At 40.9% G+C, this 25,384-nt stretch overlaps 1 protein-coding gene across 1 annotated transcript in view; it reads left to right on the top strand.

Moving 5' to 3' along the window:
* The window catches only part of clstn3 (calsyntenin 3), a 33,586-nt gene that overhangs the window by 1,395 nt on the left and 6,807 nt on the right, over window positions 1-25,384 (top strand). The window contains exons 3-13 of the mRNA XM_054781804.1: window positions 4,048-4,170; window positions 6,830-7,040; window positions 7,132-7,340; window positions 9,123-9,272; window positions 12,594-12,779; window positions 12,862-13,149; window positions 16,379-16,491; window positions 17,992-18,151; window positions 20,216-20,263; window positions 20,337-20,485; window positions 21,510-21,658. Coding sequence (XP_054637779.1) covers window positions 4,048-4,170; window positions 6,830-7,040; window positions 7,132-7,340; window positions 9,123-9,272; window positions 12,594-12,779; window positions 12,862-13,149; window positions 16,379-16,491; window positions 17,992-18,151; window positions 20,216-20,263; window positions 20,337-20,485; window positions 21,510-21,658 — 1,786 coding nt within the window. The remainder of the gene's footprint in view (window positions 1-4,047; window positions 4,171-6,829; window positions 7,041-7,131; window positions 7,341-9,122; window positions 9,273-12,593; window positions 12,780-12,861; window positions 13,150-16,378; window positions 16,492-17,991; window positions 18,152-20,215; window positions 20,264-20,336; window positions 20,486-21,509; window positions 21,659-25,384) is intronic.

Here is a 25,384-nt window from a genome sequence, read left to right as displayed (position 1 = left end):
TGGATATATTTATACGAAAATAATATTTTACACACAAGTAATATTATAACAATGTTTGTCTAAAATATATTATTAGTAGTTGTATTACATTATCCTAGTTGTAAACATTTTATTTTTATCATTAAATCTTTTTTACACAAATAATGTATTTGCAAATATATAATAAAAGTTCTTATTGTTACTATTATGTATTATGTTTATTTCAATTTTCATTTACTTGTACTATAATATTGTGATAATCTTTGGGATAATTCATTCATTCATTCATTTATTATGCCGCTTAGGACTCATTAGGGTCACAGGGGTACTCTGGAGCCTAGCCCAGCTGACTTCGGGCGACATGCGGGGTACACCCTGGACTGGTCGCCAGCCAATCGCAGGGCACATATAGACAAACAACCATTCACACTCACATTCATACCTATTATTATCTTTGTGAAAGCAGCGTTCTTGTTTTGGCTCTCATTAGATTGCGCTGGTGTACCTAATGAAGTGACCAGTTACTGTATTAAGTGCTTGTAATATAAGTCCACTCCTCATCTTGTTTTCGTTTTAACAAATGGATGCACTGAGAGCTGTTCCAAATATGCAGCCAGTTTTCAGAATATTAGGACCCCCAGCAGCTTGAGCTGTATTATGGCCATGCCTAATAAACCGGCAAGCAAGTTTGGCGAGTGAATGTCCTTTCATGCGCGTGCCGTGACTCTTATTTTCTTCCTCCGGCATCAGATTTATCATCCTCCCGATTCCAAGTCAAGTGTTGTAAAGATCATGTGAGGAGGGCGGGAAGGTGGGTTGGAGAGATGTTGGGAAAGGACGGGGGCAGGATGCAGCGTCAGGGATGCAGAGACGGCAGAGAAGGAGCAGTGACAGGAGCAGCAGCAGCAGTCATGGCTGAAAAGATGCAGACAAGGAGAGAGGAGGAGGAGGAGGAGGAAGGGTGAATGTGGTCTGAGTGATCAGGTGGTGTCAGGAAGACATGTTGGCCAATGGTGGCAGACGAGGCAGGCGTGTTGTGGGGAGATAGAGTGACAGAGGCAGGACGAGTGCCAAGGGAGACAGAGATGGAATGCCTCTCAATCTGTAATCCTGAATGTAATCCACATGCCTGATGCTCAGATTAATACTACATGGAGGGAGGGACGGAGGAGGGAGGGCAGCTGAGGGCGGGAGATAAATGACCAAAAAAAGAGACTGTGGGAATAGAGTCGGCGACGTGGCCAGACTGGATAATTGTTATACTGTATCTTTATTTTGTCTGTATAGGAGGATTTCTAGCGACACAGTAACGCACACAGTGTGTCACATTTCAGCAAGCATTTTATATCTTCTCAAGGGACAATAATATACAGATTTGGTGAGAACCCCTGGCAGTTAATATGTCCAATTGTGTCCTTCGTGTGAATATTTAGTGCAAACACCATTGTTATCTAGCACCGCCTTAATCCTCATGGGCATGGAATTCACCAGAACTGCTCCACTCCTCACAGGTGGAGCAGGTAAATGTTTGACACCTTGCCCTTCTCCACCTTCCTTTCACTTGAGGATGCCCCGCAGGTGTTCAATTGGGTTCAGGTCTGGAGGAGACATACTTGGCCACTCCGTCTTTTTCATCTTCCTCAGCAAGGCTCCTTGGGCTCCTTATTATGTTGGAAACCTGGGATGTGAAGGATGGCATCATGCTCTGTTTCACATGTCACGATACATGCTGGAATTCATGATTCCCCCAATGAACCACAGCTCCTCAGTGTTGGCAGCACTCATGCAGCTACCACCGCCAAGACTCAATTATCTTTCGGCTCAAAACGGCAAAGTATTGTGTCGTTTTAGCCTTTCATCCACACGGAAACGGCATTCTGGGTGCCCTTAAACGGTATTTTTGAGAACAGTGTGGGGAAAATCTGAGAACGCCGGCTTGTCGTTTCCATGTAGACAAGCAAAACTGCTGTTTTATGAAAACGATGACGTCGCAAGTGAGCTTTAACGACAAGCTAACATATCTGAATATTTCGATTGACATGAACCACCCCAGTTGACATTCTCCCGATATTTTGTTGTCTTATACTCCAAAATGACTCGCAGAATAATTCCACATTGTTGTAAGTCTAGATGAGCCTTGGAAAGACAACAGTTATGCGCATGCCTTCTTTCTTCTTCTATAGTTTGGTGTGTCACATGGGTCCGTCTGTGTCTGTTCACAGCGCCACACGTAGGTGTGCCTTGTGTATCACATCGTTTTCACCCAGTGATCCGTTCCCGTCTGGATGCAACTATTTAGTAATCCGGCACAGTGTGGGCACAATTTCTTTTTCAACCTGCCAAAAAAGAAAAATCCCAGGAACATTTCCGTGTGGACAGGGCCTTAGTATTCACTTGTGTTTGCTTTTTAAAGTACTTCCCCTTGAGATGACATCATACAATGGCTGCTGAAATGTTTGGAGTATACTCACTTTTGTGTGATACTGTAGCCTTTTCGGCCAAATGTCCACCATATTTGTGGAGCGCATTGCAGTCGAACTGCAGTATTACTCAACAAATATATATTTTTTAATACATATATTTTAACATTTTAGTCTTTTGCCACTTCCAGGTAAAAGGTATAACCATTCAACCAAAACAGTAAAACACTTGAACTCGAAAATGATGAAAGGGTATGAATACTTTTGGGATTGTCTGAAATGTTGTGAGTTTTTTAACTTCAATCAAAAATCTATAAAACTGACTTTTCTTTGTGTTATGGAACAAAGATTACGCAAAATCCAGAATATTTGCATCAGAATTTGCCAAAATGAATGAATTAGATTAGCATAGGTGTGCCTAATGATGTGACCCGAGAGTGTATTCAGAGAAAGTACAGTATTTGTCTCATAGCTAACTTTTACAACTCTAGTTTAGTCATGTGTTGTCATTTTGTACGCTGCAAAATGTACCATATTTAGCCGAATATAAGACAGTCCCTCTAACAAAATAAAAAAAAAAATTTAAAAAAAGGGTCACTGTTGTGCATGTGTGAGTGTCAGGAAGAAAATCTCAGGCTTGCTATAGTTAACATGTATGACTCTCTTGACCCTGGATATAAGACGACCAGTCCTTTTTCTGACTTTTCTCCCTGGGAAAAATACCATCTTATATTTGGGTCAATACGGTATTTTAAAGCCTTTAAAGCCAGTCTTATCTTCAAAGGTGTCATGTCATTGTATCTGTGAGGAAGATGGCTTTTTTTTTGTGAAGCCTCTGATTTTTCCAACTTGCAAAAGGAGCTGCAGGACAATAGACAAAAAAAGGAGACGCTGTGACTTTGCGGCAGTGTGTAGAACAATCCTCCCTTCTTGCTCATTAACTTGGCCTTTTGATCCGCCAGCACTGAACATCCAGCGCTGGGATGAATAATTAATTGGCAATTAAAGGTTAAATTCACAGAAAAACCTCGGGCGTTTGAGTTACAAATCATGTGTAGCTGATTGATAGCCACTCGATATGGTGTGAGGGTGATTTAAAAGGGGAGGGGGGGGGCATTTGATCAGGTTGTCATTGCTCTGTTGGGTAGAAGCTGGCAAGATGGCTGCTGACATACTGGAAAGCATGCTTGCATACGTGTAATACAGATATCCTCAGTTTTATAACAAACCATCAAGTGGCCAATGAACAGTAGATATATTAGTTGCTAAGTTCCACCGGTACCCTGCAAGGATGTTTTGCATGATGGCGGCCATGTTTTTCAACCAATCGTGCCCAAATTGTACACACGTGCTTGTCAGTCCTCCAAAGGTGCGTACCAAATTATGCGGTGATTTGGCTAAACAGCCTAAAGTTACAGTAGAGCGCATTTAAAGTCAACACGACTTTTTTAGTTTAATTACAGCACCACCATTTGGTGTATTAGTGCTTTTGTGTGAAGTGGTTCAGGAATAGTTGTCCGATGTCCTATATGCATTCATTGTGTAGTTCCTCTCTCATCACGCTGTTGTCCAAATGGAGTGTTAAAAATAGATGAGTTGCTCTCTTCAAATAGCTCCCTTTGATCCAAAGCCTTCTTGGTCCTTCCAGCTAATAAGCACAAGCCATGGATCGAGACCGAGTACCAGGGCATCGTCATGGAGAACGACAACACCGTGCTCCTCAACCCACCACTCTTCGCCCTGGATAAAGATGCCCCACTGCACTACGCCGGTACAGTACATGCAATGACCTGGGCAACCTTAGAGGAGATGATTTCTTCCAGTTTGTCACTGGCCACCATATTTTCCTTATTTTAGCCCCGCAGAGGGCTTCTATTTTTAGAGCACAGTAGTGTAATTGAAGCCATCATTGCAGTAGCAGTCAGCCACTCTATCATGTGTGCACCCTGGGACCTGAAAATAACCACGTTGCTTCAAATTATTATAGAGCAACTAGAAGGACACGCTAGAACGTAATGGGCTGGTGTCACTCAGAGTAAGAGATTGGATGACATTCTATTTTGCATTGAGTGGTGGCACCATTCATCCCTGTTCTACGCTGCAGATTATCACCAGTGATAGCACAAGGCAGTCTGCCTTTTTTTATACTTAAAATGCACTTAACGTGCTTCTTCTTTTTATTTCAGTAAATCCTAATTGATGGCTGGTAGAACATATGTTATTTTAATAAGATATTTAGTTATTTTATTAATTATCTTAAGTCCTTAAAGGAAAACTGAACTTTTTTGGGAATTTTGCCCATCATCCACAATCCTTATGTGAGACATGAGCACACGTCTTTCTCTAAAAAGATAAAAAAAAAGAGACACCTCATTAATGCACGTAACAGAACACACCCATTCTACCTATAAAGCCCGCTATTAAAACACCTCCAAGAAGGTTTGACGGTTTTCTATCCATGCTGTGACCGTATAGTAACAAGTACATCCATGATAACATGGAATACTTACAGTATTTTGTCATATTTTGGTCATTTTAAGCTTTACTGGAACATCCGTCCTGGCCGCATTGATTTCACACAGCAACATAGAAATGAACGCTGCACGTAGCGTAAACTTTTCCAAACTCCAAAATAAAAACATATGTAGTGTTAGGTTTCGGTAGTGGCCTGATGTGTTGTGAGCGATTTCAGCCCTGGATGATCGGTATCGGAGTCGGCAGTATAAAACCCTGATCGGAGCATCCCTCATTTTTAATTCAATATAATGTTAAAATAAGATAATCCTGTATTGATCCTCAGAGGGGAAATGTGTGTTGCTGTAGTTACAAAATTACTCTTTGCAGCTTTTGTTTTAAAAGTATTTATTGGTATTGTGTGTATACTGTAGGGGTGTCATAAAACAGGATGATGCATGAGATTGGGCCCACAAGAACAAGATGAGATTTTAACATTCATTTTAGGAAAAGCGCAATGAAAAAATACGACCTGACGAACAAAGCTTTGTATTTAACCATGTCACAAAACAATGCAGATGTGTTTTGAAATGTTTATTGTCTCTCAAATTGATACTAAACGACATTATTGTCAACATTTTTTGAGACCAAATAAACCACTAATGTTATGACAATATATAATAATATATCGTAATAATGCAATATTCCCTTTAATATGTCATCTTTCACTCTGTCAAGTTGTGAATTGCCGTTTATGACGTGTATTTTCTCACAGGCACTTCCTGCTGTCTAACGTTTGCAGCATTTCTTCAAATGCTTTCTTCTCAACTGTATTAAAGAACCATTCTTTTGCGATGACTTTCTGTGAACACACACAATTTTGCGCTGATACGTTTGTATTTACTTTGCCGACCAAAAGTCTCAGTGAGTGTTGACTGTCGGGACGAAGTGCTCTGCATCTCCATGTGTAATTTTTTACCTAGATGAGAAAACTGGGTCGAGTGGATATGCTGCTACCACTTACTAATAAATTTAGCATACTGGCTCGTTCGTGTTGATGGGCTCACCTTGCTCATTATTAATATTCCCACACGGGGGCTGTGGCATTTGGCTTTGCAAGGCTCTTTTTCCCCTCCCGTTATCTTACATTGCTCCTCACCATGCTCCACTCTTTTGCTGTGTGTGTATGCTCGCAGCCCCGCCTCCCCCCTAAAGACAACGCGATTGTATGAGTATCAGGAGGTCCCACTCTGTTCGCTGTTGAATATATCTATGTAGCATATGAACCCTTTTCCTGCTTGTTTGGAGGCGAGAGACGAGAAAATATGGAGGCCGGCAAAATTATCAAGTTAATTTTCATTTATTGTGTGTTTAATTTATTTATTTATTAGCATTTTCTTCTAAACAAGAATTCTTGTCACATTTTAATCTTGCGAGATCTTCAGACACGAGACCTCTTCACAACGCTAGTACTTTTTATATGCAGTGCTTTTCATATAACATAAAATTGTACATACTTTATATTTTTAGTAGTTATAATATTGACATACTATACATCAGTATAATATGCTGGTAATATACTACAATAATATACTACAGTAAAAACAGCCTAAACTAATAGATTATATATAAGTAATCTGATTCTGATTTGATGTATTTAATATGATGTATTGTTTTCTTCAAATAATTTTGTCAAGTACTTATTTTTTTAGTCAGTCATTATTATTAGCTAGCGAAGGTAGATCGTTAGCTACATATGGCTAGTTAGCTGAAGCTAGCCAAGGAAGGCTAGATAGAGGGATAAATGAATCGATACAAATATACAGTGGATAAATAGACATAAATAGACATACAGTATACATAGTTACCTAGATTGATACAGAGGCAGATAGGACTAGCTAGCATATTACTAGCCTGTGATAGAGAAATATATGGATAAATACATGATTTGTACATGATTTCCCTCCCTCTCTCAGGTGAAATTTGTGGCTTCCGGGTACATAACGGGCCCTCGGGCTCAGGTTCGGTCCAATTCGAGGCTGTGGTCCTGGACCGCTCCACAGGCGAAGGTCTGGTTCGTTCCAAGGAGCCGCTGGACTGCGAGAGCCAGCGGGAGCACAGCTTCACCATCCAGGCCTACGACTGTGGCGAGGGGCCCGATGGAGTCAACAGCAAGAAATCCCACAAGTGGGTCCATCCTCCTGGGAATGAGGATCTTTTTTTTTTTTTTCCCTCCCAGCCTTTCCAAACGCTGCTTCTCCCCTTCTTCATCCCTCAGGGCCACTGTGCACGTACGTGTCAATGACGTCAATGAGTTCTCTCCCGTGTTTGTGGAGCGTCGCTATGAGGCATCGGTCCCGGAGGGGCGTCTCTTCGACCGTATCGTACGAGTGGAGGCTCTGGATGCTGACTGCTCTCCACAGTACAGCCAGATTTGCTTCTATGACATCATCACGCCCAATGTGCCCTTTGCTATTGACAACGACGGTAAGACACTTAAAATACACCCTACATCGTCTTTCATTGTTCCAAATGGAGATTGGCTCTACTAGCCTTTTTTACGTGAAAGAATAGGTGGGGCATCAACCATGTATGCCCCATGTATGTCTTCCACTGCATGATACCTACATGGAACTACTCACTTTTTCCATAGGCAGAACAAGGTACCAGCAGGTACTATTTCTAGTACCTGTGTAATGGAGCTGGCGTGGCTGTGCGAAAGTAAGTAGGTTAACGTCACTCCCTGATGCCTTAGGAGTCTGGACGCTGCAATATTATACCCCGCAGTCTCCATTTTGCTGCAGCAGCCCTCAATCTCCTCTCGGATAAAATTTGCTCCTCGTCGACAGGAAAATGTTTGTCTATGTCGAAATAACTACAGGATTGCTGTTTGTTCATGTGTCTCGTTCCGACCGATGCGTTTAATGAGACATGTTTTTTTTTTTCAGTTACCCACAGTGGAAAAGTGGGTTTACAAAGGCTACATACTATAAAAATGTATATCAGCTGACTTACTCCCATTCTTTTTCCTGGTCATGTTGCCCTCGCGCAACCTTTAGCATCAAAAGAGCCATTTTGCCTCCTCTTCCAGTGAGGAAAAATGGTCTGGAGTTTGAATCTTTTTCAAATTTACCTGTTCCAACAACAGAATTCAACTAACAGAAGAGCAGAGTGCATGTGTAGGCCTACTTTGAAATCATTTAAACACTGAACTATGCAGTTCTTTTATGAGTGGTTCCCGTGTTTGTGTAAAATTAAAAGAAAACAGCCAACTTTAACATAAAAAAGCCCATCAGAGTTCACTTATCTGCATATCAGTGTGTCTGCTCAATATCGTTTACATCACTTGACTCATCACAGGCAATTCAATATGCCTGCAATGAATGAATGTCATCAATTTGCCTGCTGGTGATGTTTGTTGCCATTCTGTTGGTCCTGTTCTTGACTGTCTTTACAGAGAGGAGCATTTTTCTTTTCCTGAATAATTATTAATAATAAGTATTTCTTGTTTATTTTTTTAATTTGGAGAATAGATACTGTAATGTGTGTTTTGCTTTTTCTTTGGCTCTTTTGTATTGGCTTGTTTTTGTAAGGAGAAGAGGTGACGATAACCATTGAAGCAGGAATTTGACTTTGGACCACTTTGCAACACTAGAAAGGGCCAGGCTGCAGCTCAGTGTAAAGCAATGAATTTAATATCATATACCGGTAGATGAATTTTTACTACTTTGTTCTTGTGCCAGGTAGAAGCCCCAAAATGTTCAAAATAGACTTAAAGCGTGGGTGGACCTTTGTTTCTATCTGCATAAACACGACAGCAGCTGTTCAGGTATATGCAGCGTCTCTTTGTTGCTGCTATTCCCTCACGTCTTCTTCCTCGTTATGCCATCCACTGGCAGACTGACTGACAAGACAAAGCAGGAAAGAAAAGGAAAGGGGGGGAAGGAAGGAAGCTGGTTCACTGTGACTGCAGAATTATTTGAGGACCTTGTGTTGTGACCCCCCTGCAGGCTTTTCCTCATCATGTCATGTCTATTTGATGCTCTCTGGTCCTTGTACCCTGCTCTAGAATCCTTTCTGCGACAATCACTTTCTCTCACCTCATATTAACAAATAGCCTGAAGTACATGTGCTGTGTATCAAAAAGTAGCCATTGTGCGATTGTGCGGGGGATTTGGTGACTAACTCCTGTGCTCCACTTTTAGTCCTGGACTCATTATATTTTCTTCTGCACCCCCCCAAAAACACCTCTCCACCTCCGTTTCCTAGGTAACATTAAGAACACTGAGCCGCTGGACTCCAGGCGTCAGCGTGTACACACTTTCTGGGTGACCGCCTTTGACTGCGGCAAGAACCGTGCTCAGGCCGACGCTCAGGTTGCCATCACGGTCAAGCCGTCTTGCAAGCCCGGATGGATGGGTAACATTGCATTTGGATTGCATCACCGTTCCTTGTTTTAAAGGGATAGTTTGGATTTTTTGACATGAATTTGTATGACATCCCCATCAGCACTGGACTATATCAACAGTGACTTACCCCCCCACCCCATTTGGTCTCGCGAGTCCAGTTCTGGTGGGATTTCCGTGACGAGGAAGGTAGTTCTGCTTAGTATACCTCACAAATAGCTCGGCATTATATTTGTCTCCCGCCGTGTTCCTGTACACTGTCGCCTCTCCCATTTGTGTGTTGGTGAGGAAGACGCTCACATCTTCTTCCGCTGTGGAACACACATAAACAAGATGGCCGCGGCGCTTTGTTGAGGATGAAGATGCGAGCATCGTCATCACAGACACACAAATAGAGAGGGGACAGTGCGCAGGGACACAAATATCACGCCGAACGATTTGTGTGGTCTGATTATACGGTGGACTAGTGGTTAGCATGTTGGCCCCACAGTCACAGTCTGGAGATCGGGAAGACCTGAGTTCGATTCTCCCTTGGGCATCTCTGTGTGGAGTTTGCATGTTCTCCACGTGCGTGTGTGGGTTTTCTCCAGGTACTCCGGTTTCCTCCCACATTCCAAAAACATGCATGTTAGGTTAATTGGCAACTTAAAAGTGTGTGAATGGTTTGTCTATATGTGCCCTGCGATTGGCTGGCGATGGGATAGGCTTCAGAATGCCCCCGCGACCCTGATGGATGGATGGATGATTTTTTTGAGGAGGAGGCATTTGTATGATGCAAATGTATTACTCCTTTGAACGCATATTGTTTTGAGAAGCCAAACTTTTTACTCAAACGACCCAGCAACTAAGCAAAAAAAATCCAACCAAAACTGGACTCGGGGGTCCAAACTGGGGGGGGGGTTAAGTCACAGTTGAAACAGTCCACTGCTGATGGGGTTGTAATACAACATCATGTCAAAAAATCCAAACTATCCCTTTAATTGTCACATGGCTGGATTTTAGTTTGTGGGTCGGGATTTATGTGGGCTGTTGCTTTTTGTGAGTCACCATTGATTTGCAGGAGGTGGTGATGGAGCTTAATATTGAGGCAAGATAACAATTTCAACTGTTTTGACATAAGTGTGCATCATTGTGGGTTTTTTCTTGCAACATTTAGGCTTGCATAGTTTTTTTTTTCCAGGCACGATGACCTCACGGTCATCTCACGGTCCAGTCACACTTTAGCTTAATTGAAAGCTCTTTCCATGAGAGGTGGACATAATAATTCATTCATCGAGTTTTGTCGATTGTGGGGAATTGAATTTGATTCAATTGTTTATTGATTGGGTCTTTGAAAATGTAGTGCACTGCTTAGGTGAAATAGCAGAGGCGCTCTTGATTCAGTCGCGACTAGTTTGTGGTCTGCAGAAGAACAACATGACGTTAACATGACAATATATATGTGGAAAACACGATGCATTAACCAGATAATTGTTCATTTTCCCCATACTTGATCAAGATCATTTGGTGAAATACATGTCCCTACTTTACGCTACATAGTTGTTGCTTTTTTAATTATTACTGAAAACATCTCAAATTAGACTGTAGTGCCGATTGGGAGCCTAAAAACAAAAACAGGTTTGACACCGACAGTTATCGTTTTCAAAGCCTCACTATCCAGACAAGTATGGCTCATAATGATAAAAGATGCTATGAGATTTATATGTGCCATGCTAAAATCACCACAGTTCCTTTTTTATACATATTTAATAAATAAAACCTCACCATATACAGTATGTTGCCATTGCAATGCATTATGGGTTAATGACATTTCACAGCGACACCATCCTCCTGGTGCTGTTAGTTTGTACCAGACTTCTATGAAATACTTCTAGAAATATTAAATACAATAATCAAAGCAATAGTCTTTATAAGAAATATTTAAATTTTTACATTTTGTCACCAATTCTGTTCATTACTTTTATGGACAGAATTTCTAGGTGCAGCCAGGGCATCAAGGATCTGGTTTGGTGGCTGCAGGATTGGATCTGCTTTTTGCAGATGATTTGATTCTGCTGGCTTCATCGGGCTGTGTACTTCAACTCTCACTGGATCGGTTTGTGTGAAGCGGCTGGGATGAGAATTAGCACCTCCAAGTCAGAGTCAATGTTTCTCATCCGGAAAAGTGTGGAGTGCCATCTCCGGGTTGGGGATGAGATCCTGCCTGAGGATTTTAAGTACCTCGGGGTCTTGTTTACAAGTGAGGGAAGGCTGGAATGCGAGATCAAAAGGCGGATTGGTGCGGCGTCTGCAGTGATGCGGACTCTACATCGATCCGTTGTGCTGAAGAGGGAGCTGAAAGGCAAAGCTCTCAATTTACCGGTCGATATACGTTCCTACTCTCACCTATGGTCATGAGCTTTGGGTAGTGACTGAAAGGACAAAATCGCGGGTACAAGCGGCCGAAAGTATTCTCTGTAGGGTGGCTGGGCTCTCCCTTGGAGATAAGGTGAGAAGCACTGTCATCTGGGAAGAACTCGGAGTAGAACAGCTGCTCCTCTACATTGAGAGGAGCCAGATGAGGTGGCTTGGTCATTTCGTCAGGATGCGTCCTGGACACCTGCCTGGGGCACATCTGACCAGTGAGAGGCCTCAGGGTAGACTCAGGACACGTTGGAGAGACTCCATCTCTCACCTGCTTTGGGAATGCCGCGGGATCCACCGGGAGGAGCTGGGCGAAGTAGCCGGGGAGAGGGAAGTCTGGTCTTCCCTATTTAGGCTGCTGTGCCTATTTTAAATATTGACAAAAATATTTTATATATAAAAATGTTCACAAAGATGACTAACAATGAAAACATTCTTCAAAAAGAGCATCCAAATAAAGATTGAAACTCACTCCTGTCAACACATTAAGTAATAAAGCATATTGAACTGTAATACAATAATGCAATCAAGTGTCAAATGTTTATTTAAAAAAAAAAAAACACGGACTGTGAAAATGCAAGTGAAAGTGTTAATTGTTGTCAGCCACAAGGATTACACAACCAAAACAACAATGGTGGACCGTAGCGATGTTGTTGTATAACACTTAGCAGCGTGCACATTTATTACACTGCTAATATGTCCATCAAAGGTTAATTACCTGTATAAGTGTCAATGTCATCAAATTAGAAGACCTGGGAGAAAAAAGAAATTATGCTCAGTGCTTCTTTACAAAGCATGTTACAGCAGTGTAGACACTGTGTTTAAGAGGTAAATGTAACACATGTATCAAGGCCTTATAATAAGCTGAAGTAGGCTCCAGCCCTGTAAAGCAGTATACTGTACTGGACTGATTTGGATGGTTTGAATACAGGTTGGACCAAGCGAGTGGAGTACACACCTGGATCAGGCAGCATCCCGCTCTTCCCCAGCTTGCATTTGGAGACGTGTGAGGAGACCGTGTGGAACATCCAGGCCACCGTAGAGCTTCAGACCGGCCACATCGGCAAAGGCTGTGACCGAGACAGCTACTCTGACAGATCCGTGCGACGACTCTGTGGTGGGTTCTGGTCCAAATCCAAAAAATGTGAATCTTACTGTACTCTTACTTCATATGGATATCTTTACTAAATGTTCTTCAGGTGCTGTTCGGGGCGAGGTGGACCTTCTCCCTCCTCCGTCACCTGCAGCCAACTGGACGTCTGCCCTTCCCACACTGCCCTCCTCGGATTCCTCCTTGGTCTTTTCCTTTAACGGGTCAAATCACGTGGCTGTGGTGCCCGACTCGGTCGTCTCGGGGCTGTCTGGTGACCATTTTACCTTGCAGCTGTGGATGCGAAGGTGGGGAACCAATGTCCAGCCTGTGGTCGCTCAGCCTAAGGGGACTCGCAAAGAGGAGGAGACCATCGTGTGTGGCACTGTCAAGAATGGTGAGTTACACAGAATATTTCTATTATAAAATGCTTTCACAGCTAGAAACACGAGCCTGTTTACGAGCACCAAACCTGACAAAAATCATCTCCCGTAATTGTTAGCTTCGATTTTGAGAGAAGAGGAATGGTCGCTTTTGAAGTTGCAGCTTTTCATGACGTCATGAAGGAAAAATGTCTGTTATTCAACCCTGTGTATAAGCTCACCACTTCACAGAGGACAGCTTGAAAAAACAAGGAAGAAAAGCAGGCTTTGCTCCTCTTCTTCTTCTTTTCCTTTCGGCTTTTCCCTTCAGGGGTCGCCACAGCGAATCAATTGCCTCCATCCAACCCTGTCTTCTGCATCCTCTTCCCTCACACCAACTACATTCATGTTCACACAAAAGTTTTACGTCGGATGCCCTTCCTGACACAACCCTCTGTATTTATCCGGGCTTGGGACCGGCACAATAAGACACTGGCTTGTGTCCTCTTGCAGCTACATTGTCCTCAAAAGCAGGCTTCGCTACACATCTTAAAAGAAAACCTGGAGCTCTTCCAACTATCCATCAGTCGGTTACATCTCTTTACTTCCAGGGCTATTTATAACCCCACACCACCATATCTTTTGCTCCATATTGCCACACCCTGCCACTCGCTCAGATCCTCGTCATCCCTCCATCTGACTGTCCTTTCCTCTTGCCAGTCAACCATGGGGAACAGGGCCTTCAGCCGCTCTGCCCCTCATCTTTGGAACCCACCCCCTACCCCCTGAACTTTGCAACATTGATTCTTTCCCCCGCTTTAGATCAAGACTCAAAACACACTTATTCCAGACAGCATATTCACTTTGACATCAGCTACTTGTTTTTACCTCACATTTGCAATTCGAACCGAAGTTTTGTATTTTGTTTTTTAAATCTATTTTTGTATTGCTTTTATTGGTCCTTATTTCTTGTTTGTATGGTGTACGTGTGTCCAGAAAGGCACCTGTAAATGGAATGAATTCTTATTATTACAGTACAGATGTGGGAGATGTAAGTGTGATCATTTTGTTTTCCTTCAGCAAATTGGCTAACCTAGCATGATAGCCTGTTAAAATGTTGGTCAAATCTCGAATTGTACACTCACAGGGGTGTTCAACGTTATAGTTTACTGTACACGTGTCTTTGTGTCCTAAAGAGATGCCATATGGTCCACTTGGACTCGTATCGATATTACATACTTGTGTTCTGACACAGGGATTCTCAACTGGTCTCACCCTGGGACTCGCATTTTTGTTCACATTATTTGTTTCATTTTTTAAAAATATACATAATATAAATACAAATGCTGCTCAAAGCAAATATCAAAATTGTACAAAATAGCAAAGTCCACTAAATTAGAGATTTGACTTATACAGTATCTCACAAAAGCGATTAAGTACACTCTTCACATTTCAGCAAGCATTTTTATGAGAGCAAATCTTTTCAAGGGACAATACTATTGAAAGTAAATTCGGATGTACTTTAGAGTAGTCAGTGTACAGCTTGGATAAGGGTATGAATTCAATATTCACAAAATGATTCAACACATTTATTACTGTCTAAATAGCTGGAAACGCAAGTGAGTTGCAAGATAGTTGTCTTGTCGTTGAGTCAAGCATTGTGGTGGTAGCTTCACCGTCTGGGGCTGCACGAAGGGCTGCCGATATTGGGGAGCTGTGGTTCATTGAGGGGAAACATGAATTCCAACACGTACTGTGACATTCTGAGCTGTGGAAATGTAGAGTTCTTTAATTAACGAGGCAGCAGATGATAGCAGAATGATGGGAGTCGTCACTCCTCACACGACACACAAAGTCACGCTGTGTTAAATTGTAATTGAAGTCATATTTATTAAGAGGGTCACAAGACAAGACGATGAACGAGATTGACGAGATTTTAACATTACTTTTAAGAAAAATAAAAAATAAGAAAAAAAAGACACTATATTACAATCTACTAATTTAATTTCTACTAAATTACATCTTCTACGCTCTATGTGTATGCTAGCGGCTCCGCCCACCGAGACAAAGAGATGTATGACTGACAAAAGGGCTCACTCCGTTCATGCCGTTGTTCTGTGGACCAAACGCACCAAGGTGCTGAAACCAATGCGAAGAGTGAACACTCCTCCTGCCTGTTTGGAGGAGAGAGACGAGGAAACACATGCACATGTATTGAGGCCAACAACATTTTCCAGATCATTTTCATTTATTGAGCCGCGCGGTGGTTTAGTGGTTAGCATGTTGGCCACACAGTCTGGAGATCGAGAAGACCTGGGTTCGAGTGGGCGTTTCTGTGTGGCGTTTGCATGTTCTCCCTGTGCGTGCGTGGGTTTTCTCCGGGTACTCTGGTTTCTACCCACATTCCAAAAACATACATGTTAGGTTAATTGGCGACTCTAAGTTGTCCATAGGTATGAATGTGAGTGTAAATGGTTGTTTGTATATATGTGCCCTGCGATTGGCTGGCGACCAGTCCAGGGTGTACCCCACCTGTCGCCCGAAGTCAGCTGGGATAGGCTCCAGCATACCCCCGTGACCCTAATGAGGAGAAGCGGCATAGAAGATGGATGGATGGATGGAAATTTATTGTGTGATAAATTATAATTAGGGCCCACGAGACATGTCTTTTCTGAACGAGAAATGTTGAAATGTTGTCATCTTGTGACACCCCTAATATTTAATGTCAATCAATGTTCAGGTTTCTGCATTGCTTTCAAAATAAAAGATCAACATCGGCCCAAATCTATTTCAGACAAGCTGTCTGTGACCCACGAATTGAGAATCCCTGCTCTAACTAATCCACCTGCCTCTCAGGAGGTTTTTAAAAAATTTTTTTTTTTTATGTTTTGACCACATTTCAGTGCCTTCAGCGGGTTATCATTTCAGATCTTCAGAGGTGCAAGTTTGGCAGAGAAAACTGCTGCATGTTTATAGCCCGAGTTGTTGCGCTGCTCTTGAGGGAGGCAGTTCACCTCCAGATGCTCCACATGAGCAGCCAAGTGGGCAGTAGAAGTCCAATAAAAGAGTGAATCTGCGGCCGGCCGCTGGAATATTGTGTGAATATTTTTGCTGTATAAGGCTGCCTGCCTCAGCACAAGAAGTCATGCTTGGAGGCACACACAGTCGAAAGATTAAACTCAAGAAAAATCCATAGGAAACCCAAGCTAAAGACCAGACCGCTCTAAGCCGCCAATTAATTGCTTCTTCTGCGCTTCTTCACAGACGACTCGTTCTCCCACTACTCCCTGTCGGTGCATGGCTGCCGCCTCTCTCTCTTCTACTGGCCCGACGTCTCCGCTGCACGGCCCGTCAAGTTCTTGTGGAAACTGGAGCAGGTACTGGGGGAGCGGCAACACTTTCCTTTCCTTGCTTTCAAAGGAAACTGTGAGGCTCGTGAAAGGTTAATGGTCACGCATGCGCCGGAAACACATAAGACATGTCTGCAAATCTGACTATGCATTACATATGAGACATAATAGATAATCTTAGGTTGAATAATGAGAGCATAGACCGATGGGGTTTGCGATGGTGGGCTCGGTTTGGACTGTAGCTACTGGCCCCAGACAGAGTGAAGAGGATTACATTAAAGCTGATACTGAGTTTAAGCTTTTAAGATTTGTCTGAACCGCCTGCTGATACCTTGTTACATTACACCGCTCTCATTAACCCCATTATTTCAAGACTTGTCTCGTCATTTTAACCATAGTATTATTCTACCTTCTTTGCTCATCATTCAGTGGGATTTATATTCATTTATTTTGTTATTAGTTGAAAGAAATATTTTATTAAAGATATATTTTTAAATAGAAAATATTGAAATATAAAATAAATACAAAAAATTTCTTTTATATATTTTAAATATTTATTAACACGGTATTTTAAGAGAGTTAGTAAGTTAAGCGATGCGTTAGTGAGTTAATGTCATGTCAGGTACTTCTCAAAATGCTGTATGTTTTGTCAAGTATCCATAAAATTATACCTAAAATGGTAGAATATAGAAATATTAATTTAATAAACATTAAATATATGAATATTTTGAAAATAAATAACAAATACTGGATTCTAAAAGTGATCATATTGACAACAAGTACAGTATATTTGTTTGCTAATAACATCACAACTCAGCACCAACTCAGCAACAACATTGAATTCTTAGCGTTAAATATGTAACAACAAATGAAAAATATATGAATATTTTTGAAATCATTTTTTTTATATTGTGTATTTAAAAAGTAATGATGTTACTGTATGTACTAATATGCTGTTTGCAAGCTGGGTTTGTCAGCTCATAAGATAAGCTGTAATTTGATATATTTTATTGATAACATGTTTTTAAAATATAAACGAAAGAAGTATAAAATAAATACAAATAAGTATAAAAATCAAAATATTCTTTAAGTATAATGCGTTTTTAAAGAATAAAAAGGAATGTTTGCTAACTAAGTTTAGCTAAGCTGTCGAGACAGGGGTGTATATATTTTACAAAAAATTTATTTTAACATATATAAATATATATTAATCATATATATTAAAATAAAAAATATATAAATACAAATAAACAAAATGAGTATTATTAAAAATATTTGTCAAAGTACTATTATATATTTTTTATGTATTAAAACAAATGTTTGCAGGCCAAGTTTGCTGATCAATACAGTGGTGCCTAGCAAAGTGGCTTCTCTCAGTTAACATTTAATAATTGAGAGTATGTGTTTTAAACTAGTGATCTGTAAATACTTTTTCTCGTTATTTTATTATCTTATTTATTGGCCGATTATTAGTATGCAGCTTGTTTGTGCATAATATTCTGTTTCAACGTCCTCTGTGGTCAACAGGTATGCGACAGCGAGTGGCACCACCTGTCTCTCAGCGTCCAATTCCCCTCGGTAACCCTGTACGTGGACGGTGTGACCTTTGACCCCGCCCTCATCCATGACAACGGCGCCCTGCCAAACCCGGTCCCACGTCAGCGGATGCTTGTCGGCGCCTGCTGGGGTGAGAGGAACGCTGATGACACGGCTGATGTATATTTCACCTTCACTCAGCAGGATTGATTGTGACAGGCAGCATCAGAGAGCGGGGCGCTGGTGAAATACATTTTTGCGTAAACACCATGAGCAGCAGCTGTGCGGTCCCTCCGTCACTGACGTGTCGTTTAAATCACGCCGCCAGCTCCACACTCTTTCATCAGAACTTTTTTTTAAAGCGTGCTCTCGTGGGATGTTTTTTACGTTCGCTCGCTTATGATTTAGCTGTTTTTGTCTTTGAGGGCTAATAATATAACTGAATCATCAATTATTCAGCAAGGGCCAGACAGCTATCAGCCTCCTGCAGCAGCACCACACTAAAATGTCTGAATCTCTGGATGCCAATTAGCGAGAGAGAAGCGCAAATACACTCTTACAAACACTGCAGAAGTCACTGGGAGCAGCTTATGGGTAACAAGCAGACTTTTACAAACTTTTAAGATGCATGTTAAAGTATTTTAAGTTCATACAAGAGCATACATATGCATGGTCTGTGAGTGCATGAGTGCTGCCAGCACTGGAGAACGGCTGGTCATTGAGAGGAAACATGAATTCCAACATGTGCTGTGACATTGCGAAGCACAGCATGATCCCCTGGTGTCGTCCCTCGCTACATTGCAATTCAAACATCGCCCTCTCACTCTATCACGGTTTTTCAAAAATGTATTAATGAATAAATGATCGCTGTTTTGTTGTTGACTATGGCCTATTATTAGTCCAGAAATATTTAAAGACAAGTGATATGTAGTATTTTGGTTACTATGCATCAGTAATGACTCAAAACATTGATGAGACATGACATTACATAACATTACCTTCACACTGCATGTAGTCAGGCATGGCATGTCCAACATGATAGAGTGAAAAGTGTGGAAGTGGTACATTTTTGGCTTCTTACTTTGACCTTTTTCTCCACTTTATTTGAAACCCTTTCTGAAGTTTAGAATGAATAAATTGGAGGCTAACTAGTTAGCTCGCTAGCATGCTATGCTTAAAGTCGTGGCCGTCTCTTGTATACCTGCAGTGATCCCGTAGCCTGTGCGTTAGCGATTTGCTGTAAACAAAGAATAATAGGAGTGTAAAGGTGATTATAGGGGTGTTTTTTTCATGACTACAGGGCTCTATTAATGGTAAAAAAAAAAAACATATTTAGAAGTTCATAAACAGGTTTTCTATGCTTTTCTATGCCCAGGGGAGAATCAAACCCAGGTATTCCCGATCTCCAAGCTGTTACTGTGTTGGCCAACGTGCTAACCATTAGACCACCATGCGGCCCGCTCTAACTACAAAATTATAAAATTTCTTAATATCGAATCCTACTTCGCGGAAATTCACTTATCACAGTTGGGTCTGGACCAATTAAGCGCAATAAACAAGGGACAACTGTAAATAGCAAATCAGACCATGGGAGATGTACACATTATACACACATAAACCGAAGAAATGATGCCATTTTGGCCTTGCGTTTACATAAAAATAGTATTATTTTGGTGCCAGAAAAGTTACTTTAGTCACCACTTTTCAATGGTTTAAAAAAAAATGTAATAAAGAACAGTGCACCTAATCAACATCAATGGAATTATAAATGAACACAAGTTAGTACAGTAACTCTTTTTAAACATGGTGACTGATACATTTGTGCGAGACCTACGGTGACCTGAAACTGCAAAAAAGTGTCCTGCGCTTGAGCTAGTACTGGAGCTACGGTGGCAGACAGGTTGTTTTGTCGCACGATAAGAGCCACAGCGCCACATATGGTAGCGGAGGCTGACATACTTTTGCCAGTAATATGAATAATTCACCTTCAGTGCAAGCGTTTCGAAATAATCTGAAATTAATGTATTAGTCGTGCATGAGTATATTTTTTTTTAGCATGTGTCTTTTCACCTTTGTTGCTTTTTCATTCTTCCTGTCTCTCTCCAGCCTGTTCAGACTTCTCCTCACGTTGTCGTCATACATTTTGATGAGTGTATTTCCCATTTGTGTGTTTCTTTTTTCTCCTTCACCCCATCCCAATTTGTATTCTCTGCAGAGCCAGAGGAGAAGCAGAAGGAGATAGTGAACAACAGCATCCCGGAAGGTAAAAAAAAAAGAATGCTACTCTTTGCTTGTGCTGTTTTTTTTCATAAACCTGTTCATGTATGTGCTTTTAGTGAAGTACGTGGGAGGTTATCACGGCCTCTTGTCAGGGGTGACTGTGCGTCCGGGCAGTGTGGAGCCTCACAGCGTGGTGGAGTGTCTGTACGCCTGCAGGGAGGGGTTGGACTTTGGAGACCTGGAGACTTTGGGCTCCGGTATGAAGGTAATGCCTCCGGGGAATTCTGTTAGGCTGCTCACGTTTACTGTTGCCACAGGGGATGGCAGCCATATTTGTGTTTACGATGTTAAGACAGCTTGATTGAATTTTGTAGGAACTCACACAAACGAAGTAAAGCATTGCATTATGATTGGAATTGGATATTCTATTATTACAAGCAACAGACACCATGAACATGGTGCACTACACATGGCCAACATTACCAATGCTAAGTTGTTCTTATATATTATTTAAAAAGTATTTTGTTTGAATGATTATATTGAACTACTTTTGTTATACTTATTTTATTATGCTAATTAGAAATGAATGTGTTGCATGTATTACGGCACACATACAGTGTCAGTTTTGTATACAAATCCATATACTGTAGTTTTTTAACCCATATATTAATAAAAGCAACGGTAACGTCTCACTTTTTCCACACTAAATCTGGTTTTCAAAATGGTTTTCATGCAAGATTATGTCAGCAAACCTCTCTGTATTTACTTAATTTTTGCGCTACAACCACTATGATTTTTATTATATTTTATTTTTATTAATTAATTTATATTATAATTAGTATTATTTTTGATTGAATTATTTTGGACATTTTTTTTATTGCATGTATTTTTTTTTATCATCTCACAATTGTGTATTTATTTTACTTTGTTTATATAATATTTTCTTTAAATATAATTATTTTTCACTTCATTTTTCAAATGTATTGTTTATTATTTTAGTTTTATTTTTCCATCTTGGAATTAGTATTCCGGCTATAGGGGTTGTCGATCCAGCCATCTGTCAATGAAAATAAACAAACAGGAAGCTGTCTAACCATCTCTGTTGCTTTAGACACACCAGTTTTTGTTTATTTCATTTTAGAAAATTAAGTAAATAAATAAATATACCTCAGTAAAGATGTACTGTATATTGACATCAAAACGAGATTGCATACTTACAGGACTGTACATGTCCAGTGTGTAGTTTGCTACCTCAATTGCTTTACATTAGCGGCCCTTTGACCTTACAGGTGCACGTGAACCCGAGTCAGTCGGTGTTGGTGCTGGAGGGAGATGACATCGAGAGTTTTAACCGTGCCGTGCAGCAGGTGACCTACAGAAACTCCCTACGCTTCGCCACGCCGGGAGTGCGACCCCTCAAACTCACCACCTCGCTCAGGTACAAAAACGGGCGCTTATCGCCTTGAAGCACATTTTTGTACCGAAAGAAGCTTTTTCATCTCAAATAACAGACAGATTTGGCTGCTGCTCTTCAAAAAGACTGAATCAATAGAAAATGAAGTCAAGCTGAGGGAACACGCCTTCGTGGTTTGAAACTGTGAATGCTGAATGTTTTTGTAGTTGAAACCACACAGTGGCAGCAGACAGGTCCTCAGGCACCTGTCACAGGAAGTGTTACTACTGAGCTGTGACGCCTCCTTCTCCTTTGACATTGAACTCCTCAAACATGAACCTCGCCCCGGCAGCGATAAGTCGTACTGTGCCGTGAAAGGGCTCCATCTGCCAAATAGGAAAAAAAAAGAAAACCTCGTCAAAGTGAGCGATAAGGAGAAATATCTTATCTCTTTGCTGATTTCTGTGAGTCACCTGTGCCCTTTTTGCAGGAGCAAACTGCAGGTCACAGACTCATTTATTGCTTTCTAGCTATGTCATTGATTGACTAATTCAGTTAGTTTCAGCACATTCTGAATACCAAGCACTTTCTGACATTATTACATCACATTCCTACTCAGCTTGGGCTTGTTTTTCACTGCAGTATGAAATTCTGTGTGGATGTAGGAGGTAAATACTTGACTCCAATGTTGGTAAATAATGATACATTTGAAAATAACTGCTGTGTTAACAATAGTGAAAAATATATATTGACACATAATACATAACTATTGCTAATTTCAAAAATATTTTTCCCATTGAAACTGTGTATTCCGGGGTCAAACTCTCGTTAACATTATTACTTGTCATACAAGTGTGAAAAGAAGTTAAGTGCCGTTAATTATAAGCCTTACAATGGGAAACTTCAATGGTACTACGGTACATTCTGTATGGTGCTAGTGCACAAATGTACTATGATACATTTGTGTCTTCCATCATGAGAGCCACAGCTTGGCCGCACAAATATAGCCGCCAGGAGGCCCGAAAACGCTATATTTTAACATGAAAATGTATTAATTAGTAAGTTTCCTTGTTTTACATTGACAGAGGTTGGACGTGTGATGTGTGATAATAATAATAATTATGGATTACATTTTATATAGCGCTTTTCAAGGCACCCAAAGCGCTTCACAATGAAGTAATAACCCGATCAAAAAAGTAAGCGTCTATCGTTGCCTCATTTCGGTGCTAAATTATTGCAGACTTAGCCACCTGCAACAAGTGCTTGAAGGTGGTATTGTGGAAGTAACGTCTTGTATGTGCAGAATGTATGCACATTAAAATATTGTAAAATCTTGCACATTTTTTTTGCACATTCCCTTTTTCCGGTTCTGCTGCTGGTTTTGCTGTGATAATTATTATCATTTGTTGTGGATTTTATTTCATATTGTGGAATTTATTAGTGTGTCGTGATTGTATTTATATTATTCAAATATTAAAATTACTAACACAAAGTTTTCCATTTTTAAGTTCGGGCACCGTTTAGGCACAGGCACAGTTTCAAAAGTACTGATTTGGCACCAGTATCAAATAACATGTAAACAATACCAAAACCCTCCCTGTGGGGGCTGGTAAATTGCTGCCAATGTTCAAAAATGTGCTCTTCACTTGAGTTTTTATATGCAAATAATTTGCAGATGTTTTGCATATTTGTTGGAGTTGTTGAAATCTAAAAATCACCAGCTGATACGATGTTATTGAGGAAAAACAAGCTACAAGCTGCCGCAAAATTGGGCTTTTTAGGGCCGCAACAATCACAAAAAAAGCCTGTGAAATCCTGGAGGGACTGCTATTTGGTGGATATGCTATGAAATACTTATGAGGCTCACTATTTGTAAACTTTAACTTCGTCATGGCTTCTTATTAACTAAACTCAGCCGTTAATGGTTAACATCCTGCTGTCCATATTTCATTAAATACCAGTTCAACTGTCTCATTACTGCCAGTTTTAACATTTGGGGGTCAGTACAAAGAGGCCATTCTTGCAGGATTTCAACTAAGACCACCTGTATCAAGCTAGATATGTGCATCTGTTCAGCAAACGTGACTAAATCACACGACTGCTGTACAAACACACAGAACGCCTTTTATCTCGGGTCATTGCTTCATGCTCTACATGTCTGCAAACTGACTCTCTCTCTCTGGCTTTAGCAGTCAGTTTTAGTCACTGAAATATTAATTCCTCCCTCAGATTAGTGCAGTCCAGTGCATGTATGTGGTGAGTCGTTTAGATTTATATTTATACTAGAGCGAGAGAAGAAAAGCGGCCTGCTGACAAGGCATATCCCGTCAAACTCAAAGCGACATATTGCATCTTTGAAAGCCGCTCTATAAAATTAGAATGATTTCCAGCAGGCCATAGAGGATTTTTTTTTCTAAAGCAATTGAAGGTCATGAAGAGATTGTTTTAGTTTCAGCTCATGTGTGCAATAGTTTTTCTTTTTTCCCTTGTCATGATGCATGTTTTATTGCAAGTGGGTGTGTGAAGATTAGATTGATTTTGGTCCAGGAGTCACCCAGATGGCTGAACAGCAGGCCTTTCTGGAGAAGCTGATAGAAGCAGCTGCTCACTCTAACAGAGGAAATACAACACACACACACACACACACACACACACTGTACTTAATTCCCCTTTCAAATATGATGCTGATTTATACTGCAGTTGAAGAAATATATGTCATCAAATTGATCATTTCTTCTGGAGCTGGAGGCAAAAAGGAATGTGCAGAAACCAGCAGAGGGTGCTGTTGATTCACGCTCAAATCTATTGGCTTTGCTGTTTTAAGAATTTAAGGGATTGCAGTCATTTTTTACCAGAATGGTCATACAAATCCTTTAGTTGTTTCTTACAGGAAAGCTGCACTTTTTTTTGCCATCATCCACAATCTTTATGTGAGACATGAACACATGTCTTTCTCTTTTCTGTGCGTTCTAAAGCTATAAAAACAGATAAAAAGAGACAACTCATTACTGCACGTAATGGGACACACATATGCCGCCTCAAAGACCGCTATTAAACAAGGTTTGATGGTTTTCTATCCATGCTGTAACCATGTAGTAACAGGTACATTCATGATAACATGGAATACTTACAGTTCACTTACACTTACATTGGTCTCCTAAGCCCAGTTCTGGTCAGATTTCTGTGATGAAGAACGTAGTTCCGCTTAGTTGCTGGGGACAATTAAGTAAAGAGTTTGGCTTCTCAAAACAATATCAAAAGATGAAAACATTTGCATCACAAAAATGCCTTCTCAAAAACTCAAACCTCACAAAACGCTCAGCGTTACATCTGTCCCCCGCCGTAGCCCTATGCACTGTCGCCTGACGCTCGCATCTTCTTCCGCTGTGGAACACATACATAAACAAGATGGCCGCGGCGCTCCGTCGCAGAAGTAGATGCGAGCGTCTTCATTGCATACACATGAACGCACAGGCGACAGTGCGCAGGAATACGACGTAAGACAAATATATAACGCCGAGCGTTTTGTGAGGTCTGATTTTTTTTGTGATGCAAATGTATTAATCTTTTGAACGCATATTGTTCTGAGAAGCCAAAGTCTTTACTTAATTTGTCCCCAGCAACTAAGTGGAACTGCGTTCTTCATCACGGAAATCTGACCAGAACTGGATTTAGGAGCCCAAGTGGGCGGTAAGTCGCTGTTATTGGACTACAATGCTGATGGGGATGTCAACTTCATGAACTATCCCTTTAAGCACTTTGTCAGAAGGA

The sequence above is a fragment of the Dunckerocampus dactyliophorus genome, chromosome 7 (assembly GCF_027744805.1).
Source record: "Dunckerocampus dactyliophorus isolate RoL2022-P2 chromosome 7, RoL_Ddac_1.1, whole genome shotgun sequence".
NCBI lineage: Eukaryota > Metazoa > Chordata > Actinopteri > Syngnathiformes > Syngnathidae > Dunckerocampus > Dunckerocampus dactyliophorus.
This window is presented reverse-complemented; position numbering and strand designations above follow the sequence as displayed.